Source organism: Carcharhinus amblyrhynchos, chromosome 7 (genome assembly GCF_965287045.1).
Source record: "Carcharhinus amblyrhynchos chromosome 7, sCarAmb.v2.hapA, whole genome shotgun sequence".
In the NCBI taxonomy this organism is placed as follows: domain Eukaryota; kingdom Metazoa; phylum Chordata; class Chondrichthyes; order Carcharhiniformes; family Carcharhinidae; genus Carcharhinus; species Carcharhinus amblyrhynchos.
The window spans coordinates 37,794,867-37,818,006 of record NC_137330.1 but is presented as its reverse complement, the minus strand read 5'-3'; the positions used below and the strand labels follow the sequence as shown (position 1 = coordinate 37,818,006).

At 41.7% G+C, this 23,140-nt stretch overlaps 1 protein-coding gene across 3 annotated transcripts in view; it reads right to left on the bottom strand.

Annotated features, from left to right (window-relative positions):
- Positions 1-989: 989 nt before the first annotated feature.
- greb1 (growth regulating estrogen receptor binding 1) overlaps positions 990-23,140 on the bottom strand; it is a 264,880-nt gene continuing 242,729 nt past the window's right edge. For all 3 annotated transcript variants that reach the window (XM_080192166.1, XM_080192168.1, XM_080192167.1), the window contains 6 exons: positions 22,239-22,413; positions 20,826-21,053; positions 18,625-18,760; positions 16,037-16,237; positions 12,836-12,974; positions 990-5,819 (listed from right to left, as the gene is read on the bottom strand). In XM_080192166.1, the coding sequence (XP_080048292.1) occupies positions 5,656-5,819; positions 12,836-12,974; positions 16,037-16,237; positions 18,625-18,760; positions 20,826-21,053; positions 22,239-22,413 (1,043 nt within the window). In that variant the 3' untranslated portion in view covers positions 990-5,655. The remainder of the gene's footprint in view (positions 5,820-12,835; positions 12,975-16,036; positions 16,238-18,624; positions 18,761-20,825; positions 21,054-22,238; positions 22,414-23,140) is intronic.

Here is a 23,140-nt window from a genome sequence, read left to right as displayed (position 1 = left end):
TCAGCCAGTAATCCAATGCCAGCATTAGCAAACATTTATATTTTTAATTCAAATGTATGGCATGGAAATAGTTCTAAGCTAGTGGAGTGACATCAAACCAAAGCTGAAAAAGCGTTGCATAGAAGTTCCATTGAGTGTTGTTATGTTCATGCTCCTCACAGAGATTCCACAGATATAACACTTCACATTTCTTTAGAAGTCATGATGTAAGTGGTTAAAATGCAGTCAGTGGCCTGGAATGCAAAGAATTGCAGACATTGGAGAAATACACTGGAGATTTACACATTCAAGGACAATTGTCATTTCACTAAGACCTCAAGCATGAGAAGCCACAAAATGCTATCAAAGCTGAGGAGAAAGAGGAAAGCCCCGGTTAAAGGTTTCCATGTGGAACTCAGAAGAGCATTCCTGCCTTATCTATCCCCAGGGGGAAATAAAGAAAAAAATCCTGTGTGTTTCTGGCTGATTCCATTCCCAGCTTTGCTTGCTGGCACAGTGCTGGCCAAGACAGCTACAACTTAGTTAAAAAATTGCACAGGGTTCTAATTCAGTCACAAGACCTCAATTTTAACATCGACTCAAGGTGCCCACCTATTTATGGTGGGCACCATAGCCACTTTGGAAAGATATGACATTAAGATGGCTGCAATCTGGTATGTGTAGGTACATACTCTACAGCTATTTTAACCACTTGCCTGTTCTGTTCTGTTTCCAGTCAGGTGGACAGGATTAAAATCATGACTTATATTTTTCCTATTTGTGCTGGCGAGTTGAGGAACAGGGAGAGAGTGCAGATAAACATGTGGCTGCAGGGATGGTGTAGGAGGCAGGCTTTCAGTTAGATGGATAACTGGAGCACATTCTGGGAAAGGTGGGATCTGTACAAATAGGACAGTTTGCACCTGAACCAGGGAGCACCAATATCCTGAGAGGAAAATTTGCTACGGTTCTTCGGGGGGAGGGGGTTTAAACTAATTTGTCATATGAGCTGTAGTCCAGAAGCCAGTGTTGAATATAGTGAGGTACTGAGGAGGGTATCAAGGTCGCAGGAGTGTACCAACAGACAGGAAGGTGCGTTGAAGTGTGTCTACTTCAATGCAAGATGCATCAGGAATAAGGTAGATGAACTTGGAGCTTGGATTAGTACTTGGGACTATGATGTTGTGGCCATTACGGAGACATGGTTAGAACAGGAACAGGAATGGTTGTTCTATGTTCTGGAGTATAATGTTTCAGTAAGAGTAGGGAAGGTGGTAAAAGAGGTGGAGGAGGAGTAGCATTGTTAATCAAGGAAAGTTTAACGGCTGCTGAAAGACAGTTCGAGGGGGATCTGCTCACTGAGGTAATATGTGCTGAAGTTTAGAAATAGGAAAGGAGCGGTCACGTTGTTAGGTGTTTTCTACAGACCGCCAAATAGTAATAGAGATGAGGAGGAAGAAATTGCAAAGCAGATTATGGATAGGTGTTGAGGTCACAGGGTAGTTATCATGGATGACTTTAACTTTTCAAATATTGATTGGAACCTTTATAGGTCAAATAATTCGGATGGGGCAGTTTTTGTATAGTGTGTGCAGGAGGGTTTCCTGACACAATGTATGGATAGGCCAACAAGAGATGGGGCCACATTGGACTTGGTACTGGGTAATGGACGAGGCCAAGTGTTAGATTTGTTCGTGGGAGAGCACTTCGGAGATAGTGACCACAATTCGGTGTCCTTCATTATTGCAATGGAGAGGGATAGGGTCACATGGCAGGGCAAGGTTTATAATTGGGGCTGGGGTAATTATGATGTGATTAGGCAAGAATTAGGGAGCATAAGATGGGAACAGAAGCTGTCAGGTAAGGGCACAAATGAAAAGTGGAGCTTTTTCAAGGAACAAATATTGCGTGTCCTTGATAGGTATGTCCCTGTCAGGCAGGGAGGAAATGGCCGAGTGAGGGAACCATGGCTCACAAAGGAGGTTGAATGATTTGTTAAGAGGTAAAAGGAAGTGTATGTAAGGATGAAAAAACAAGGTTCAGTTGGCTAGCTTGAGGGTTACAAGGTAGCAAAGAATGAGCTTAAAAAAATGGCTTAGGAGAGCTTGGAGGGGGCATGAGAAGTCCTTGGTGGGTTGGATCAAGGAAAATCCCAAGGCTTTTTACTGTTATGTGAGAAATAAAAGAATGACCAGGGTGAGGTTAGGGCCGGTCAAGGATAGTAGCAGGAACTTGTGCATGGAGTCAGAAGAGATAGGTGAGGCATTGAATGAATACTTTTCTTCAGTGTTCACCAAGGAGAGGGACCGTGTTTTTGAGGATGAGAGTGTGATACAGGCTGATAGGCTGGAGGAGGTAGATGTTCTAAGGGAAGATGTGTTAGCAATTTTGAAAAACCTGACAGTCGGTAAGTCCCCTGGGCCAGATGGGATATATCCTAGGATTCTTTGGGAGGCAACAGATTAGATTGCAGAGCCTTTGGCTTTGATCTTTGGGTCCTCACTGTCTACAGGGATAGTGCCAGAGGACTGGAGAGTGGCGAATGTTGTTCCTCTGTTCAAAAGGGGAAATAGGAATGACCCTGGCAATTATAGGCCGGTTAGTCTTACTTTAGTGGTCAGTAAATTAATGGAAAAGGTCCCGAGGGATAGGATTTATCCATTTGGAAAGATGCAGCTTAATCTGGAATAGTCAGCACGGATTTGTGAAATGTAACTCTTGCCTCACAAATTTGATTGAATTCTTTGAAGACGTAGCTAAGTGTGTAGATGAAGGTAGAGCAATTGATGTCGCATACATGGATTTTACTAAGGCGTTTGATAAAATTCCCCGTGGTGGGCTCATGAAGACAGTAAGGTGGTGTGGGATAGCAGGAAATTTGGCCGATTGGATAAGTAACTAGCTGTCTCATAGAAGACAGAGGGTGGTGGTGGAGTGAAAATTTTCAGACTGGAGACCAGTTACCAGCGGTGTACCACAGAGATCAGTGCTGGGTCCTCTGCAATTTGTGATTTTTATCAATGACTTGGAGGAGGAGGCTGAAGGGCGAGTTGGTAAATTTGCTGATAACACCAAGATTGTGAAGTAGTGGATGAGGTGGGAGGGCTGTTGTTGGCTGCAAAGAGACATTGATAGGATGCAGAACTGGGCTGAAAAATGGCAGATGGAGATCAACCCTGATAAATGCGAGGTAATTCATTTTGGTAGGACAAACTTGAATGCAGATTACAGGGTCAACAACAGGGTTCTGAGGAATGTGGAGGAACAGAGAGATCTTGGGGTTCATGTCCACAGATCTCTGAAGTTTGCCACTCAAGTGGATAGAGCCGTGAAGAAGGCCTATAGTGTGTTAGCGTTTATTAACAGGGGGTTTGAGTTTAAGAGCTGTGGGGTTATGCTGCAACTATACAGGACCTTGGTGAGCCCACGTTTGGAATATTGTGTGCAGTTCTGGTCACCTCATAATAAGAAGGATGTGGAAGCATTGGAGAGAGTGCAGAGGAGATTTACCAGGATGCTGCCTGGTTTGGAGGGTAGGTCTTATGGGAAAGGTTGAGGGAGCTAGCGCTTTTCTCTTCAGAGTGGAGGAGGATGAGAGGTGACTTAATAGAGGTTTATAAGATGATGAGGGGGATAGATAGAGTGGACATTCAGAGATGGGTGAATGCAGCTGTTACTAAGGGGTATAACTATAAGGTTCATGGTGGGAGATATAGGAGGGGTGTCCGAGGTAGATTCTTCACTCAGAGAGTGGTTGGGGTGTGTAATGCACTGCCTACTGTGATAGGTGGAGTTGGACACTTCAGGAACTTTCAAGCGGTTATTGGATAGGCACATGGAGCACACCAGAATGATAGGGAGTGGGATAGCTTGATCTTGGTTTTGGGCAAAGCTCAGCACAACATTGAGGGCCAAAGGGCTGGTACTATGCTGTAATGTTCTATGTATATTTTATGCATTAAATTGATCTTTGAGCAATAGACATCTAACCATTCACTCACACTTAGTATTTATACTCCTCAGCGTGTACTTCAATATTCTGATAACTGCTGGCTTGGATATAAAATAAGATAAATTGATGTTCAAGCTTTATGGAATGACACTAGTTCTTCCAAAGTTGATCTGAGAACTGATATTCAAATCTTGAACACAAAGGTCAGAAAGCTTTCAGTGTGTGTACAAGTTACCCTTTAAGCAATGACAGAATTGCATGCAAGAAAATGTGCAAAATGTTCCTAAACAGTGATTTAGCCCTTTACCATGAAAAAACATTTGCTTTATTTTCAATAATTCCTAATATTGGTATATTAGAAATCTCTCCATCAGCTTTTCATAGGATCCCACAGTGCAGAAGAAGCCATTCAGCCCATCAAGTCTGCACCGACTCTCTGACAGTGCATCTTACCCAGGCCCCCTCCTCTGTCCTATCCCTGTAATTCCATTCAGTTCTCATGGCTAATCTATCTAAACTACACATTGTAGGTCACCAAGGGGCAAATTAGCCTGGTCAATCTACCTAACTTGCACATCTTTGGGCTGTAGGAGGAAATCAGAGCACTCGGAGGAAACACACGTAGGCACAGAAAGAACATGCAAACTCCACACAGACAGTCACCGAAGACCGGAATCAAACCTGGGTCCCTGGAGCTGTGAGGCGGTAGTGCTAGCCACTGTGTCACTGTGCAACCTTTGTACTAGATGAACACATGTTGACCATCAGGCTTTGCATCCAGACCATCCAATTATTTTTGGCCTGACTGGGATCATGGAAAAATAAGAAAAACATACGGGAACAATTGGAGATATAATTCCAACAATGCAATCCTCTGCCACCCCCCACCTCCAATCATTTTAAGGAACAATTCTTAGACTGTATAAGCACAATTCGATATTCTACCCTCCTAGACTAATAGCCCCATTCCATGGCCAATATTGAATTGCTGGCACATATCATCTAAGTATGCAAAAAAAAGTGCCAACAAACTCAATGTATCAAAGTAATTCCTAACAGGACCATGAAACTAGGATGCAGTGGATTAACCAAATATGCCAATGCATATAAACTGATACACTTTTATAATTACAGTCCTTAATCCAAAAGAAAGAAACAGAAAGGGCCTTTAAGTCCTTGAAGGGTTTGAAGCCTATTGCTATTCACCATTTCAACAATTTCATAATGCCTGATTATGAATCAGTGCACTACCTGCAGGGGCTACTTAAGTGTTGAGTCCCTCATTATACTTCTCACAGTTAAAGGTTCTAAAGTGCGAATTTCCACCAACTACCACAGTATCTAATGAGGAGGGCACCTTTCCTGATTTCTTTCAAAACAGCAGAGCAGTGATGCAAACTAGAACATTTCAAAGTGGATCAATTACAAAATCATTTACTCTAAAACTACACAAAACATTAACGCGCACAGTTCTATTATTCAGGCAAGTAAAATTCTATTTTTAAAATATATGTTAAGGCAGTGCATAAAATAGATGAATGTTTACAGGAACTTGTTCTTGATGCATATCAGTCTTTACAGTTGATTAATGTTGTACCGTTCTATTCTGGTTTTTTTTAAACACTGTTAAAACTTTAATATGCTCATGGCTCAAAGGAAAATTCTGCGTTACTTGTGGAGTGCTTATTTTTGCAGCCTGTGTGTTATTGGGAGAGTTTCATGCCTTAGACGTGTCGTCCAGTCAGAAAAAAGAGTGGCTTGTCCTCTTGGGAATTAGCTGTCTGGAATTCATCTCGTAACCTGAACTGCCACTCATCTTCCAGCTCCAATCTTACAACAGTCTGGCGAAGAGAGCTACGGTCTTGACAAATTACACACAACGTGGCACCTAAACAAATGAATTTGTAAAGTCAAAATAGGCAATCTTTTTAAAATATGTTGCTTGGAAAATATCTCGTTGCCCCTAGTGATGTCTGTTATAATGACACTGGAGAATGTCCCTTCATCAGGTGAGTGCCTGATGAACCTGTTGGACTTTAACTTGGTGTTGTGAGACTTTTTGCTGTGCCCATCCCAGTCCGCCGACATTTCCACATCATGACTGGGGAATTAAATACACGTAAAATGTTCCAAGAAATGCAAAATATCACAACATGATGTTTCACTTGCAATATATCAATACATATTTTTCAAAGACAACACTACATTTCAATATTTTAAAGTTAGGTATCTTAATAAAATTAAACATTTGTTGCATCTAAATATTGGAAATTATGTCCAAGTGGTTAATTTTTGTTATTAGACCTCATTACCAACAATGATCTCTATTAAAATCCTGTTTATATGTACATGAGAAAAACACTCTCAGTAGTAAGGCCCTTTGTTGCTCAAGATAACATGTGTTAGGACTCAGCCAGATCTTCTATGTAACCCTGATCTAAGCTAGCTATTCACAGCACATGCACCTAAAAGGTACAACAATTGGCTATCCCACTCCCTATCATTCTGGTGTGCCCCATGTGCCTATCCAATAACCGCTTGAAATTTCCTTAAGTGTCCGACTCCACTATCACAGCAGGCAGTGCATTCCACACCCCAACCACTCTCTGAGTGAAGAATCTACCTTGGATATCCCTCCTACATCTCCCACCATGAACCTTAGAGTTATGTCCCCTAGTAACAGCTACATCTACCCTGGGAAATAGTCTCTGCATGTTCACTCTACCTATCCCACTCATCATCTTATAAACCTCTATTAAGTTGCCTCTCATCCTCCTGTGCTCTAAAGAGAAAACACAGTAAAAAGTCTGACAACACCAGGTTTTAGTCCAACCGATTTATTTGATAGTAAACTCACAAGCTTTCGAGGGGACTGCCTCTTCGTCAGGTGAATGGAGAGTTCTGGCCTCGGACAGAGCATATAAAGCACAGACAGTTTAGAGATTACTGATTAGAATGCGAATCTTTACACCTAACCTGCTGTTCAAGTCTTAAAGTGGCCGACAATGTGTGTGGAAGGAGCACTGATCACAGGTTAAAGAGATGTGTATTGTCTCCAGACAGTACAGTAAGTGAGGTTTTGCAAACCCAGGCAAGTCACGGGGGTTACAGATAGTGCGACATGAACCTAAGATCCCTGTTGAGACCGTCCTCATGTGTGTGGAACTTGGCTATCAGTCTCTGCTCAGCGACTCTGCGCTGTCGTGTGTCGTGAAGGCCGCCTTGGAGAACGCTTACCTGAAGGTCAGAGGCTGAATGCCCGTGACCACTGAAGTGTTCGCCAACAGGAAGGGAACAGTCTTGCCTGGTGACTGTCGAGCGATGTTCATTCATCCGTTGTCGTAGCGTCTGCATGGTCTCCCCAATGTACCATGCTTCGGGACATCCTTTCTTGCAACGTATCAGGTAGACAATGTTGGCCGAGTTGCAAGAGTATTTACCGTGTACCTGGTGGATGGTATTCTCATGTGTGATGATGGTATCCGTGTCGATGATCCGGAATGTCTTGCAGAGGTTGCTGTGGCAAGGTTGTGTGGTGTTGTGGTCACTGTTCTCCTGAAGACTGGGTAGTTTGCTGCGAACAATGGTCTGTTTGAGGTTGTGTGGTTGTCTGAAGGCAAGAAGTGGGGGTGTGGGGATGGCCCTGGCGAGATGTTCGTCTTCATCAATGATATGTTGAAGACTCCGGAGAAGATGTCGTAGCTTCTCCGCTCCAGGGAAGTACTGGACAACAAAGAGTACTCTGTCCACTGTGTCCTGTGTTTGTCTTCTGAGGAGATCGGTGCGGTTTTTCGCTGTGGTGCATCGGAACTGTCGATCTATGAGTTGAGCGCCATATCCTGTTCTTATGAGGGCATCTTTCAGCATCTGGAGGTGTCTGTCACGATCCTCCTCATCTGAGCAAATCCTGTGTATACGGAGGGCTTGTCCACAGGGAATGGCTTCTTTAACATGTTTAGGGTGGAAGCTGGAGAAGTGGAGCATTGTGAGATTGTCTGTGGGCTTGCGGTACAGTGAGGTGCTGAGGTGACCGTCCTTAATGGAGATGCATGTGTCCAAGAATGCAAGAATCCAATAATCTCTATTAAGGATGGTCACCTCAGCACCTCACTGTACCGCAAGCCCACAGACAATCTCACAATGCTCCACTTCTCCAGCTTTCACCCTAAACATGTTAAAGAAGCCATTCCCTATGGACAAGCCCTCCGTATACACAGGATTTGCTCAGATGAGGAGGATCGTGACAGACACCTCCAGATGCTGAAAGGTGCCCTCATAAGAACAGGATATGGCGCTTGACTCATAGATCGGCAGTTCCGATGCACCACAGCGAAAAACCGCACCGATCTCCTCAGAAGACAAACACAGGACACAGTGGACATAGTACCTTTGTTGTCCGGTACTTCCCTGGAGCGGAGAAGCTACGACATCTTCTCCGGAGTCTTCAACATATCATTGATGAAGACGAACATCTCGCCAGGGCCATCCCCACACCCCCACTTCTTGCCTTCAGACAACCACACAACCTCAAACAGACCATTGTTCACAGCAAACTACCCAGTCTTCAGGAGAACAGTGACCACAACACCACACAACCTTGCCACAGCAACCTCTGCAAGACATGCCGGATCATCGACACGGATACCATCATCACACGTGAGAATACCATCCACCAGGTACATGGTAAATACTCTTGCAACTTGGCCAACATTGTCTACCTGATACGTTGCAAGAAAGGATCTCCTGAAGCATGGTACATTGGGAAGACCGTGCAGACGCTACGACAATGGATGAATGAACATCGCTCGACAATCACCAGGCAAGACTGTTCCCTTCCTGTTGGCGAACACTTCAGTGGTCACGGGCATTCAGCCTCTGACCTTCAGGTAAGCGTTCTCCAAGGCGGCCTTCAGGACACACGACAGCGCAGAGTCGCTGAGCAGAGACTGATAGCCAAGTTCCACACACATGAGGACGGTCTCAACAGGGATCTTAGGTTCATGTCGCACTATCTGTAACCCCCGTGACTTGCCTGGGTTTGCAAAACCTCACTCACTGTGCTGTCTGGAGACAATACACATCTCTTTAACCTGTGATCAGTGCTCCTTCCACACACATTGTCGGCCACTTTAAGACTTGAACAGCAGATTAGGTGTAAAGATTCACATTCTAATCAGTAATCTCTAAACTGTCTGTGCTTTATATGCTCTGTCCGAGGCCAGAACTCTCCATTCACCTGACGAAGAGGCAGTCCCCTCGAAAGCTCGTGCGTTTACTATCAAATAAATCGGTTGGACTAAAACCTGGTGTTGTCAGGCTTTTTACTGTGTTTACCCCAGTCCAATGCCGGCACGTCCACATCATGACTACTAAAGAGAAAAGCCCCAGCTCCCTCAACCTTTCTTCATAAGGCCTACGCTCCAAACCAGGCAACATCCTGGTGAATCTCTTCTGCACTCTCTCCAATGCTTCCACATCCTTCTTATAGTGAGGTGACCAGAACTGAACACAATATTTCAAATGTGGGCTCACCAACTTCCAGTATAGTTGCAGCATAACCCCACAGCTCTTAAACTCAAGCCTCCTGTTATTAAACGCTAACACACTACAAGCCTTCTTCACGACTCTGTCCACTTGAGTGGCAACATTCAGAGATCTGTGGATATGAACCCCAAGATCTCTCTGTTCCTCCATATTCCTCAGAACCCTGCCGTTGACCCTGCAATCTGCATTCAAGTTTGTTCTACCAAAATGAATCACCTCACACTTATTAGGGTTAAACTCCATCTGCCACTTTTTGGCCCAGTTCTGCATCCCATCAATGTCTCTTTGTAGCCTGCAAGAGCCCTCCACCTCTTCCACTACTTCACCAATCTTGGTGTCATCAGCAAATTTACTAACCCACCCTTCAGCCCCCCCTTCCAAGTCATTGATAAAAATCACAAATAGCAGAGGACCCAGCACTGATCCCTGTGGTACATTGCTGATAACTGGCTTCCACTCTGAAAATTTTCCTTCCACCACCACCCTCTGTCTTCTATGAGACAGCCAGTTACTTATCCAATCGGCCAAATTTCCTTCTATCCCACATGTCCCTATCTTCTTCATGAGCCTACCATGGGGAACCTTATCAAATGCCTTACTAAGTTGTTGCAGCTTCTGCTATGGCTGAAAACAATCTCCAATAACAGGCACGCTGCTCCAGCAGAGGAGATTGAAAAAGACCCACTAAGAAAAAAGTGCAGTCAGATTGTGCAACTGATCTTTCTTGGAAGGACTTCAGATCAATGACAAAGTCTGTTCAAAACAAATCAGGTAAATCTATTCATTGGGCATGGATCAGGTTTCATTGGTTTTCATGGTGTATCCTCTATTTAACTTCAACAGCATGAGTTAAAGTAGGGCAGAAAGCAAGTCGGAATCTAATAAAGTTATGAGTATTTGTTTGAAATTGTGTGCCATAAGCATGTATATTTATTTGGTAATGACATTTGCCTTTTTTTTCCATTTCCTCACTGATATTATCAGACATCATGGGTGGGATTTTACGGCTTCGCTCGAGAGAGACTGGAAAATCCTGCACAAGGACAACAGCCATTTCAATTGTCCGCTCTTGCCCTTCCCAATTCCATGGCAGGAGGGGCAATAAAATTCCAGCACATGACGGCAAATTAGTGCATAACAGCATGAAAGAAACGTATGGACTATGAATTATTTGCAATATAATAGTCATAAATCATCTCGTTATGTTCAGGGCAGGAACAGAGGAATCACTGCAGACTTTCTGCACAAGAATCAGCACTAAATAGGACTACCAAAACTTCTTGCATTCAGGTAATTCTTACCTGCAGGTTAATAATGTCAGCTGATCTTTGTTGTCACAAACGTGTAATTATGACATTACAGATTTTAGGGACAACAGTTTTAAAGGAAAATTTCTGTTTGAAAGCCTACACATTAAGTTTAAAAATCTTTTTCAAAGTAGAAGTATGGACAGACAACATGACATCTTTCTACATTAATTCAAACCTTGTCATACTCAATTATTTCCAGAGATTGCTGTGGAGAATCATTAAAACACAAAAGTCCCTCCCGGGATATTCACTGAGTTTTCTAAAAGATGTTGAAATACTCTTTCTACTCCTAAGGAAATAGGAGACAGGAAGGGGCTTCAAAAGAACAAAATGTTATTAACTTCTCTGCCTGATAAAATAATGACTCCTTGACATAGCAGGCTTTTTTGTGTTTTTTTTAAACTGTAGAAAGGAGGCTGTAAGAAGCCATCTTGAACAGCAGAGTGAGATATATTAGCAGCACACAACAGAAACAGCCAGGAAACCCCAGGAAATACTCTGAGACATGTCTTCAATGAGGTTTCAAAATTCTCTTAACTAAATTTATCTTTGGAATCAAAGAGGTATTAATCAACTGCTGCTCTGCTGGAAAAGTCCAGGCAACTTTCAAGTGTCATTACTGCAGAGCTAGTGAGGAATAAGAAACTTTCTCCCAGAACCTGCTTGTCCCGCTGAGCCCACCTGAAAAAAGCAAACAGTCAACTGCAGAAGCACTGTGGCACGGTGGCACAGTGGTTAGCACTGCTTCCTGACAGCGCCAATGACCTGGGTTCAATTCCGTCCTCGGGTCACTGTCTGTCTGGTGTTTGCACGTTCTCCCTGTGTCCGAGTGGGTTTCCTCCGGGTGCTCCAGTTTCCTCCCAAAGTCCAAAGACGTGTGAGTTAGGTTGATTGGCCTTGCTAAATTGACCCCAGGGGGATTAGCAGGTTAAATATGTGAGGTTATGGGAATAGGGCCTGGGTGGGATTGTGGTCAGTGCAGACTCAGTGGGCCGAATGGTCTCCTTCTGCATTGTAGGTATACTATGAAGCCATCACCACAGTTTAACCGAAGCTCAGGTTTCCACCTCGGAAAGAGGGAATGCAAGCAATGGGCCCACATATTTATCTCACAGAGAATTATCTGAACTCTCATTTTCTTTTCCTTTATCTGCTTTTTGATTTTGTATCTGCATTTTAATTAATAACTATCACTTTTATTTAAGTAACTTGCACTGGTAGTTTCGTAATAAATGACCAGTTATCTTGTTTAAAAATGAACCTTCACTGCTGGGTTGTTTTTAAATTGAGTCACTCAGAAATTAAAACAGGGTTATTTACACATATTCAGGTTCTTAACTCATGCACCACTTTAAGGTAATACCTTTTATGTGGTTGCAACAAGCATGTGCAAAAACTCAAATGTAATATTATTAATCAGTTGTTGAAACAACACTGCTCCAGTCTTGCCCCTATAGCTTGCCCATTCTGCCTCCACGCAATGTTTACATGTCTTTAGGCAGATAGCACCTTACTGGGTGACTGGCGATGTCCAAACCTTGGGGCAAAAGTGGTGCAGGTTCTGATTCTCACTGACGGGAGGTGCTGACCGTCGTCAATCTGAGGGAAGAGTCTGAGCACAGAAGAGAAGTCAAATGAGAGACAGGGAAGCAGGTTAGCTTGGCCAAGAGCAAACACTCCTGCTCCTTCTGGCTGACAAACAGTAAAGACACAAAGCGATCTTGATCTCTACCTGTCGGGTTTCCTAAGAACAGGAAACCCATTAAGAGTTAAACTTGGAAGATGGGTTAAATACGCAGCCTTAACATCATATTTAAATGACCAACCTGCCTCCTGGGATTGGGCAAGACATTTTTCCTCCATTCCACAGCCCATCTTTAAAATGGAACTGGCTGTGGCTTTGAGCTATTTAAAATGTTACCATCCACTTAACTCAAACCACTCATAATTTGGGGTTAAAATTACCCCCAGCATCTCTGAAAACCCATTTACGAAATAAGCAAAGAAAAAATTAAAGAGAACAGAAAAGTTTAATGAAACACAGCCTTACCTTTCAGAAAGTGGAATTGTTTCAAAATACTAGAAGTGACAAATGAGTCACAGAGATACAGAAGGAGTCCACTAAAAGTAAGGCCAGATGTGTTTATATTTAAAGAATGAGGACGCGAACTCACAAAGCAAACGGTAATCTGAAACATTACAAAAAAAAGAGACGGTAAATGTCACAACATCCTGAAATCTTTCACTTAATGCTTTAATACAAAATAACAGATTTAAATAACAAGGTAGGAGGGAATACAATTCTGAACACCACAGACGTCTTGTCTCACAACGAAACTGAGGGTGAAACTGGATTTGAAAAAAAGATATATTTTTACTCTGTCCTTACATCCTGCTGCCTCAGGAAAGCAACCAGCATAATCAAGGACCCTACACACCCAGACATACTCTCTTCCACCTTCTGTCAGGAAAAAGCTACAAGTGTTTGAGATCACATACCAACCAACTCATGAACAGCTTCTTCCCTGCTGCCATCAGACCTTTGAATACCTTGCCTTAAGTTGATCTTTCTCTATACCGTAGATAGGACTGTAACACTACATTCTGTACCCTCTCCTTTCCTTCTCTCCTATGTACTCTATGTTTTGTCTGTATAGCATGCAAGAAGTAATACTTTTCACTGTATCCCAATACATGTGACAATAATAAATCAAATCAAAAGTTACAAAGCCAATGCGCAGAATGGACAGGGCAAACACAAATCCATTCCTTGCTTGCTCCAAAAACCAAATTCAAATTGAATTCACTTCATGGTCTCTACAAGACAGTCAAACAAGATACAAGCTGACAAGATTATGCACCCCATCTTTCATTTGATCTTAGCCAAAACGCTGATTTTAGCAAGATTTGGGGAATGATATCTGGCCCCAAAAGGGTGAGCCTGAGGAACGCTGATTGTTGGATCTTGAGCCTCATATAGAGGCTGTGCATTCAGCAGTCAGCTCACTGAAATGGCAGTTTTAAGTTTTCTGACTCCACTGCACTGACAGCAGTCCTCAGACTGGTCCTAGAAGGAAGGTGATGCCACTTGAAAATGAGGGCATTGGGGAGGTGGTCAGCACAGGAGGCACTCCTGTTCCTCCTCACTCCACATTCAGCTATGTTTCTTGTAAATATAACTCTTTTAGTGCCAGCCTCCAGCAGTCCCTGTCAGGGCCTCTAATTAGACTGCATGTTAACTGAATTTGAGATGACAAAATGTTAACTGATCGTACTGCAACAAGTGTTTTCCTTTGCACTATTATAGTAATTATGGATACAATATAGTGTTAAAACATCTATTTTCTTCTGAAAGTACTTTATTGTAGCATTCATCACTGCCTCCTTACAGGGATCTTATGCTCTTCTTTTGGCAAATATCCAATTCAGCATCTCCTTCCCATTCCACTCACCCTATGCTTGACAGCAGCATGGTGGCACGGTAGTTAGCACTGCTGTCACACAGCACCAGGCTTGTCGATTCCTGGCTTGGGTCACTGTGCAAACTCTGCACAGACATTCTCCCCATGTCCGTGTGGAGTTTACTGCGGGTGTTCCGGTTTCTTCCCACAGTCTGAAAGACGTGCTGGTTAAATGCATTGGCTGTGCTAAATTCTCCCTCAGTGTACCTGAACAGGCACTAGAGCGTGATGACTAGGGGATTTTCAGTGCAGTGTTAATGCAAGCCTACTTGTGACTCTAATAAATAAACTTTTAAAAAACTTTAAAAGTTGTTCAGATCCTGTCAATGTATCAAGGAGCACCATCTCCTCCACATTTTCCTCATGAATACCTGTTTACTTCAAACAGGGTCCTAGATAGCAATGACTTTATTGTGAATGGCTGCACTATCATCCTGGCTTTGACTGAACCTTAGCTCACCGATGTTGACTTACTGAAACTTGCCTGCCTCATTACATTGCCCACCATCAGTCCTGTTCAAACTGGCACATTAGCTCTTATCACCAGTCACACTGTGGTCTCTTCCACCAATTCTCTAAAACATTCTCCTCCAAGTCCACCACAACTTGTTTCACTTCTCCTGCCATTCTTTGAAAATACATTTTGTTTAATAATACCCTGTGCTACCCACTAAAGATATCCTGCTTCCTTTCCTCCTTCAGCCTTTGCATGAAGCAAAGACCCTATCAGGTGATTTCAATATACATCTCAGCTTTGCTTTCCTTTTTTGTACTCTCTAAACTCCATCCTCTATTGAGACAAGGCAGTGGCAGGGGTATTGTCGCTGGATTAGTAATCAGGGTTATGCTCTGCGGAGCTGGGTTTGAATCCCACCGTGGCTGATGGTGAAATTTGAATTCAATAAAAATCTGGAATTAAAAGCCTAACATGACCACAAAACCATTGTGGATTGTCATAAGCACCCATCTTGTTCACTAATGTCCTTTAGGGAAGAAAATTTACTGTTGTTGCCTGGGTCTGGCCTACATGTGACTCCTGAACCATTGTAATGAGATTGACTCTTTACTGGCCTGAGAGCTGGGCAATAAATGCTGGCTCAGTCAGCCATACCCACATCTCACGAATGAATAAAAGAACTACCCAGGTTCAGATTCACAGATTCAGCCTGGCCATCTTTTTATTCCCATGGTCTCAATTACGAAAAAGGCCATCTCTCTCCCTGTAATCCCCATCTGCTCCATCCCACCAGCCTTGCTGAAACCCATTTCTTTCCGTTTTCTCATCCCTGGAATAACGCCTTCACAAAATCCCCGGCAATACAATTTCATATGCCCAACTGCGGCCCATCATTTTCAACAATACTTCTGTTCCCATCAAATTTTGCAATCATTCCCTTACTGCAACATTTCTTGCTCTCTCCCATTTCAAGTGTCCATCCACCCTGGTATGTCCCCATTTTCAGTCCCTCAAGTCCAAGGGATGTGGACTTGAGCAAATCTGGTACTCAATGACTCAGGCATCTATCACTAGATTTTCCTGGACCAGGGAACATCTCCTCTGTCCGCTACTCCAGGATCACCTTGAAGAGCAAAGGTAACCTATGGCTTCTTTCCCGCATTACTAACCATTTCCTTAAACCCCTCCATGAGACTCACCTCTTGCTCTCCTGGCTGCTGGGCTGCTCCACTAGACCCCACCAAAAAAACCCTTGTACCTCCCCGATTTGAACTTTCAAATCGTACTTATTAATGACAACTGGTGTCTAGATTTTACAATATTATTACCATACCTCTTGTCCTAGGTTGAGATAACAATCTACTGACAGCACTGGATGACTGTAGTTCCTTACAGACAATGGAAAAAGTTGGTTGCTTGTGTGCTGCAGATACTTTTCAAGCAGTAATTGGGCTGGTGCAGCTAAAAATGTATGCTTGCTGTCTGGAGCACAAATATACTGAGAAGGAGAAATGGACATTGGTACATCAGGGACCTGAAACAAATATAAATACATTCAGTGTCATCATCAAAGGATAGCACGCGCGAGTGTTTTTCCTTCACAAGGTTTCTAGGTAACATGTGAAAAAGAACAGCATGATAAGAATTCTATTTTTTGAATTAGAAACTAAAATAAGGAATTGATGTGGTACTGATCCGAATTCTTGTATGAGGCCAGCTTTCTGCAATACATGTATGTGCAGTGTCAAAAGAGCATCAGCCCTATGCCACACCATGAAACTCAAGTGGACCCCATGGGTTTTGTTAACATTTGTGAATGTTAGAAAGTGGATGGAGTCTATCCAAACATCTACCGGTTTATAATCTACAATGCAGGCGGCCTCTCAGTCAGAATTGCACTGAAGCCCAGGATTCAGATACAAGTAAAAGTTAAACAGTGTGATGCTGGAAACCTGAAATAAAAACAGTAAAAGCTGGGCATATCTGGCAACATCTGTGGATAGAGAAACATTTTGAGTCCATTATGACTTCTTTCATTTAATGTTGTTATTCCAGATGCAGAATGTGCTAGCCCACTGCCCCTGCCAGTCCCATTCATGTTATTTCACATTTCCATTATTTGCTTGACAGTCAAGCAAATAATGGAAATGTGAAATAACATGAATGGGACTGGCAGGGGCAGTGGGCTAGCACATTCTGCATCTGGAATAACAACATTAAATGAAAGAAGTCATAATGGACTCAAAATGTTTCTCTATCCACAGATGTTGCCAGATATGCCCAGCTTTTACTGTTTTTATTTCAGGTTTCCAGCATCACACTGTTTAACTTTTACTTGTATCTGAATCCTGGGCTTCAGTGCAATTCTGACTGAGAGGCCGCCTGCATTGTAGATTATAAACCGGTAGATGTTTGGATAGACTCCATCCACTTTCTAACATTCACAAATGTTAACAAAACCCATGGGGTCCACTTGAGTTTCATGGTGTGGCATAGGGCTGATGCTCTTTTGACACTGCACATACATGTATTGCAGAAAGCTGGCCTCATACAATAATTCGAAGGTCATTTTTGGGTCTGATTCAGCTTCCTAATACATGGTTTAGCCCAATTGGTTGGATGGCCCAATTGGTTGGATGGCTGATGTGTGATACAGAGTGACGCCAACAGCATGGGTTCAATTCCCATACCAGCTGAGGTTATTCATGAAGACTTGATTTCTCAACGTTGGCCGTTGCCCAAGGTGTCATGACCCTCAGGTTAAATCACCACCAGACAGCTCTCCCCTTTTTAAAGGGAAGAGCAGCCAATGGTCATCTGGGACCTTGGCAACTTTATCTTTAAACAATGCATGCATGTATTATGGGGCAGGTGGGGGAGATAGGGAAGAAGAGTAGAATCCAACAGTCTTTATAGAGCTCCTGGTCATTACAAGTATGCTTCATTTCTGTAGTGTTGGGAGAAATCTGGGTTGAATAATTATAAAATTATAAAAACAGCTTTAGAACACTGTTTAATGATTTTGGAGCTAAGGGTTTCCCTCCAGTGAAGGACATTCCACAAGAGTGTAGCTGCATGGAGCTGAAATAATAATCGTCATCTTTCATGTTGAGTAAACCGGGGAGCAATTGTGTGTGTGTGTGTGTGTGTGTGTGTGTGTGTGTGGCAGCGGGGGGGGAACGTCCTTGCCTCAGAAAGGTAACCAACTAAGTGTCCTTATATTTTAAGTTATTCTAAATAACCGCAGCACTGAAACCTATGAAATAAACTTGCTGGGTCAATAGTCTCATACTGAGTACAAATGACCAAGATGACTCTCGTTAACGAACAACATTGAGGATAGTTGCAAATGCACAGATGGATTATCCAATGCCTGGTTTATAGGGAGTAAAGGCCTCATTAATGTTTAAAGTTCCCTGAGGCATTGCTAAGCATACGTCAGCTTTGCAAGCCCTCAAAAGCAATTGACCAATGTATTATGCTGCAATATGATGCATAGGAGCTTGCAATATCTAATTAAATGAATAATTGGACCTAATGCACCACCTCATCATAGGTGCCAAGTATCATATCATTGATCCCATAGTTCATACTGATTGGCACTAATTAAGCATTCTGCACAAGGACAAAATTATCAATTTTTCAATCAAGGGGCCTTAATCTTTGTCTAATCTTTCATATATTATTTGGAAGATTTTGATGTCAACGTTGAGAACAAAAATAGAAATTGTTCAACTCCTCAACACTACTAACCTTATAAATGGGAGCACAAAATTGATTCAGTGGCAAAGTTACAGCATAATTATAGAATACAATAATTAATGTATTGCCATCATCTCATTGGCACTACCAAATTTTCAAGTTTGGACAATTCACAAAGTTGTGCAGAACAGCACTTCTGTCGTGTTGTCTTAATAGTACCTTTGACTTGATAAGGAAAGTTCTGTGCCCCCCAATGGCAATTTGTTTCTTCATAACACTGAAGTGATTAAAACGACAGATTAGAAGACCTGCACTATGGACCCGAAGGTTGAAATCCACGTCATCACAGGTAAATCTGAAAGAAGGCATGAACACAATTTTTATTTTGCAGAATGGTTATAACAAACACTCTTCCATGAACTTTAAGTTAACTGATTCCAGGTTGCTATATTTTTGACTGCGTAAACAAAGAAAATACCAGAGTACAAACTGAGATCTGGTGGAATGCAATGTTCACATACCAACTAACTTTGTTAGTGTGCACATGTGTGTTATACATTTCCCTTTGTGATTCCCCAGTGAAAAGCTCCTTGTTTCAGTGTGCTAAAGGGGACACAGTGGCAATGGTGCAAGACGATGAAGGTCTGATACAGTAAAATTATTTTTTTAAAATGAGGGATAGGTGACAATTCACTATTTGAAATTTGCACAAGTCCAATGTCAATGATGATTCCCATAAGATCTGGCATTCCCATGATTTAGAGAATGTCTTTACTTGGCCAATGTCTCAGTAAACAATTATGATGCCATCTCCGACACCTCTGCGCCCCAGAGAAATAATTTTATCAATTGCTTTTGTGGACTCCTTTCACTGTTTTGGCAGGTTTTATTCAGCAGGCACTGCACCCAGTAGCCAATTACAATGGAGTCAGGGTTGATGAGCACATTCCCACTTTGTGAAAGATCCAGAAAATGTGGTGATGGAGCAGGAATCTGCTGCATTCCTTCCATTGATGCTAGAAAGTTAAAATGTCCTTTCTTGCGTGATGACCAAGTGCCAGCAAACTAAACATCCCCTCTTCTCGTAAACTGAGCAATATATACTCATTGTGAATGTTATATGTTCATTATAAAGCCAAAATACTGTATTTTTCATAACTAAATTACATAACTATTATTTGACAATAATGTAGCACATTTGTTCCCAGTTGAACCGAGAGAATTAAAGAGCTATCAAAGATATAAAAAAAAGTACACACAATACTTCGGCAGTCAACCCAGATAAGTATATTAAAAGTACCATCTGTTTTAACAGAAACAAGCGTGAGATTTTAGGATCTCATCCAACTGTTGTTCAGTGAGGTGGTATGATCAGGTGAGAGCTGAAAAGTCAAAAACACCTCCCCCAAACATACTTGGTGGCATATTGGTTAAGCACTGCTGCTTCACATCCCCAGGGACCCAAATTCGATTCCCAGCTTGGGTCACTGTCTGCGCGGAGACTGCACATTCGCCCTATGTCTGCATGGGTTTCCTCTGGATGCTCCAGTTTCCTCCCACAGTCCGAAAGCCATGCTGGTTAGGTGCACTGGCCACGCTAAATTCCCCCTCAGTGTATCCGAACACGCGCCAGGGTGTGGCGACTAGGGATTTTCGCAGTAACTTCATTGCTGTGTTAATGTTAGCCTACTTATGACACTAATAAATAAACTTAAAACTACTGGTTTTGTTTTGCTGCTGACTTCAATATTAATGACATGCTTTGCAAAACTTGTCTTTGACAAGACTGCCATGCTTCACTTTCTGCAGCTCTAACAGGATGTCAGGAAGCATATGGATAAATATTGCCTTGTCAGAGTGGACAGGCTATGGTTTTCCAATGTACTCAGCAGGAACTACTTGCTTCAGATTCTGTGGATTCACCTGTGGTTCCCAATTACAGATACAGAAGATATCCTAGAAGGATGGCTTCCAGGCTAAGAAACTTATTACCAATGAGATGAAACGCACATGTTTTGACTTAAATAGAACAAAAGTGCATTCCAAAATCTGCTGTAAATACAAATGGAATGAACTTCACCAGTGCTTAGATTGGTTTTGTTCACCAATGAATGTCACAGAATTTGTCATTTTTGCCATTTCTGCAACATTAGTTCTTTGCGCAATCTAACCTGCATGTACATTCTGTAAGCACCATCAAGAATGTCTTAGTTGACTGACATGCCTTTTCCAACTTTCAATGTAGCAATGAAATGGTGTGACTGACTTTTCTTATAACACCAAATTATGATGTGACAAAAGTGATCCCTTTGACATTAATACATTGAGAACATTTGCCTTTGATTGCAAGGTACAATATTTAGAGAATAAATTTGTGTTAATGTCTCACAAAATAAATATGCCAACATTAGTCAACTTACCTGTTCTGATTGTATTGAACATTTTGTGTCAAGTCTACATTTAACAGCAAAAAATCATGTAGATGACAGCGGGAGAAAGGCTCTTCAAGATATGGACTGTGTACTTTACTGGACCACTTGCGGACGCCGCAAAGGGCATAGTGTGGAATTTGAGCAGTTGTCTCGATATGCTGAAGTACATGCTTCAAAGAAACATTCCTCTCTAAGATATTTTGTTCAGCAGGCACACTGGACAATAAAGAAAGACAAATCAGAAATTCAATCAGTTCCTCCACTTATAATGAGGGTAACCAGTCAAGGAGGACAGGAGGTAAGAAAGAGTTACAGCACGTACATAATACTGATTTCATGGAAGAAAACGGCTGGGATGTCACCACTGTTCACGTTAGCAGAATTTTCCCATCCTGCTGCAATGAATGGACATTTGGCTGGCCACCAAATTTTCCAATCGTGCTGCAGTGGGAATGTGGCGTGAACGACCAGTAAGATCACTCCCTACGTATCTGTTACAATTACAATTCATTATATTTATACAGTCAGCTGTTTATAATAATTTGTTCAAATTGGCAGACACCTTAATTGTATCGAATTAAATAGCCGGCACTATATTTTTCTCTAAGCATTTCATTATCAGGTCATCAACTCTCACACAAATCCCCAAGTTGTTTGTTGCTTGATCTTGAACATGACTTGAATTTTGCACGACCCAAGATTTCCCCATTAAGAAATCTGTTACATTTAATCTCAAGTTAAAGATTCAAATCCCACTACAGACACAAGAGCACATAACCTAGCCTCACCCTTCAGTGCAGCATTGAAGGAAAGTTGCATTCTCATGGGGTGTCTTCTTCAGATGAGAAATTATCTGTTGTTTATTTGACTGTTGTCGTCTTTGTGACCTTGCCATACACAAATTGGTGGCCGTGTTCCATACATTGAATAAACTATATTTTAATCCCTTTACTGGAATAAATTATCCTTTACCAAATGCTGAAATGTTTAAGTTTTTATTGATTACATTAGTACTTTATATAAATGAGCTCTAAATTAAGTATTGAAATGCACATCACTTAATTTGCATTCGCATTCCAGCAATTTAAACATGAAAGGAAGTTTCTTAAGGCAAAACGCTGTGAGCTGCAGAAAAATGTTGTGATTATTTTAATTATCATTAACTTGTTATATTTACCTAATTGTATGATAAGTATAGTAACATTGACAGAAGAAATGGTTATTCTCAGTGTTTTTTGAAATGAGTCAATTTTATTTGCTAAAAAATATAAGTTGTGCTATAGATGTATGAACATTTATTATATTACAGCGCATCAGAAATACCCCAGTTGGTTTGTAACTTATTTGCACTCTCAACAGCAGCGAGGATGACTGATTTCGAAGTGCGAATACCTTGCTTACCTAGTAGAGTTTTTAGAGACTTCAGTATCAAGACTGTTCCACATCACGCAAGAGTCATCAGCAATGACAATAAACGGCCACACATCTTGGGGTTTAGAACCAAGCTCTTCTTGGCGATTACGTTCCAGTTCCAAATTATGATAGGACAGCTCTTTGATCAGAAAATGAGCTGCACCTAAAACACACATAACAAAATTGCTAATCAGATGGATGAATCTGATAATGTGTCTGCAGTTCAGTTTAAAAAATAACAATTATACAAGTTTGAATTGCATTTTGGTTAGATTTATTGAATTCACCACCTCTGGGCTCTTAGTCCCTTTACAAATAGCCACTAGATATTGTCAGCAATTCTGCAATAAAAATAAGATTTCAAGCATATAGTGGAAGTTGAGTTTGTATTGCAAGTAAATTTCTTTGAAGTGTTTTATGTTTCTGTAAGATAATAAGGAGGGAAATATGTCAGAAATTTAAATCATGATCCTATATAGATTGTTGGACTCTGACAGACATACTCATGTACCAATGGGCAGAGAGTGCACCTTGCATTACAAGCATTAAGTGATCTAAACAACTATCCTTAAAGGGAACACTGGAGATGTTTGTAACAGGAGACCCAAAAGATTTTTTTTTTACGTATTTGGTAATGGCCACTGCTACCCTCACCACAGTACTGCCTTCCTTGAGCTCTTAACTCTGACTCAGCTGTACAGGACAGCCAGAATATTCTCATATGATTGTGAATTATACATTTAAATTATGAAAAAAATCAAGCACGACTCAAGATAATAATTTCTACTGAGCACACATTAGGAAATTTAAGCATAGCATATTGTTTAATCATCATTCATACCTTAACCTCTAAATATAAAATGTACACATGGGGCTGCACTTAGTCCTAC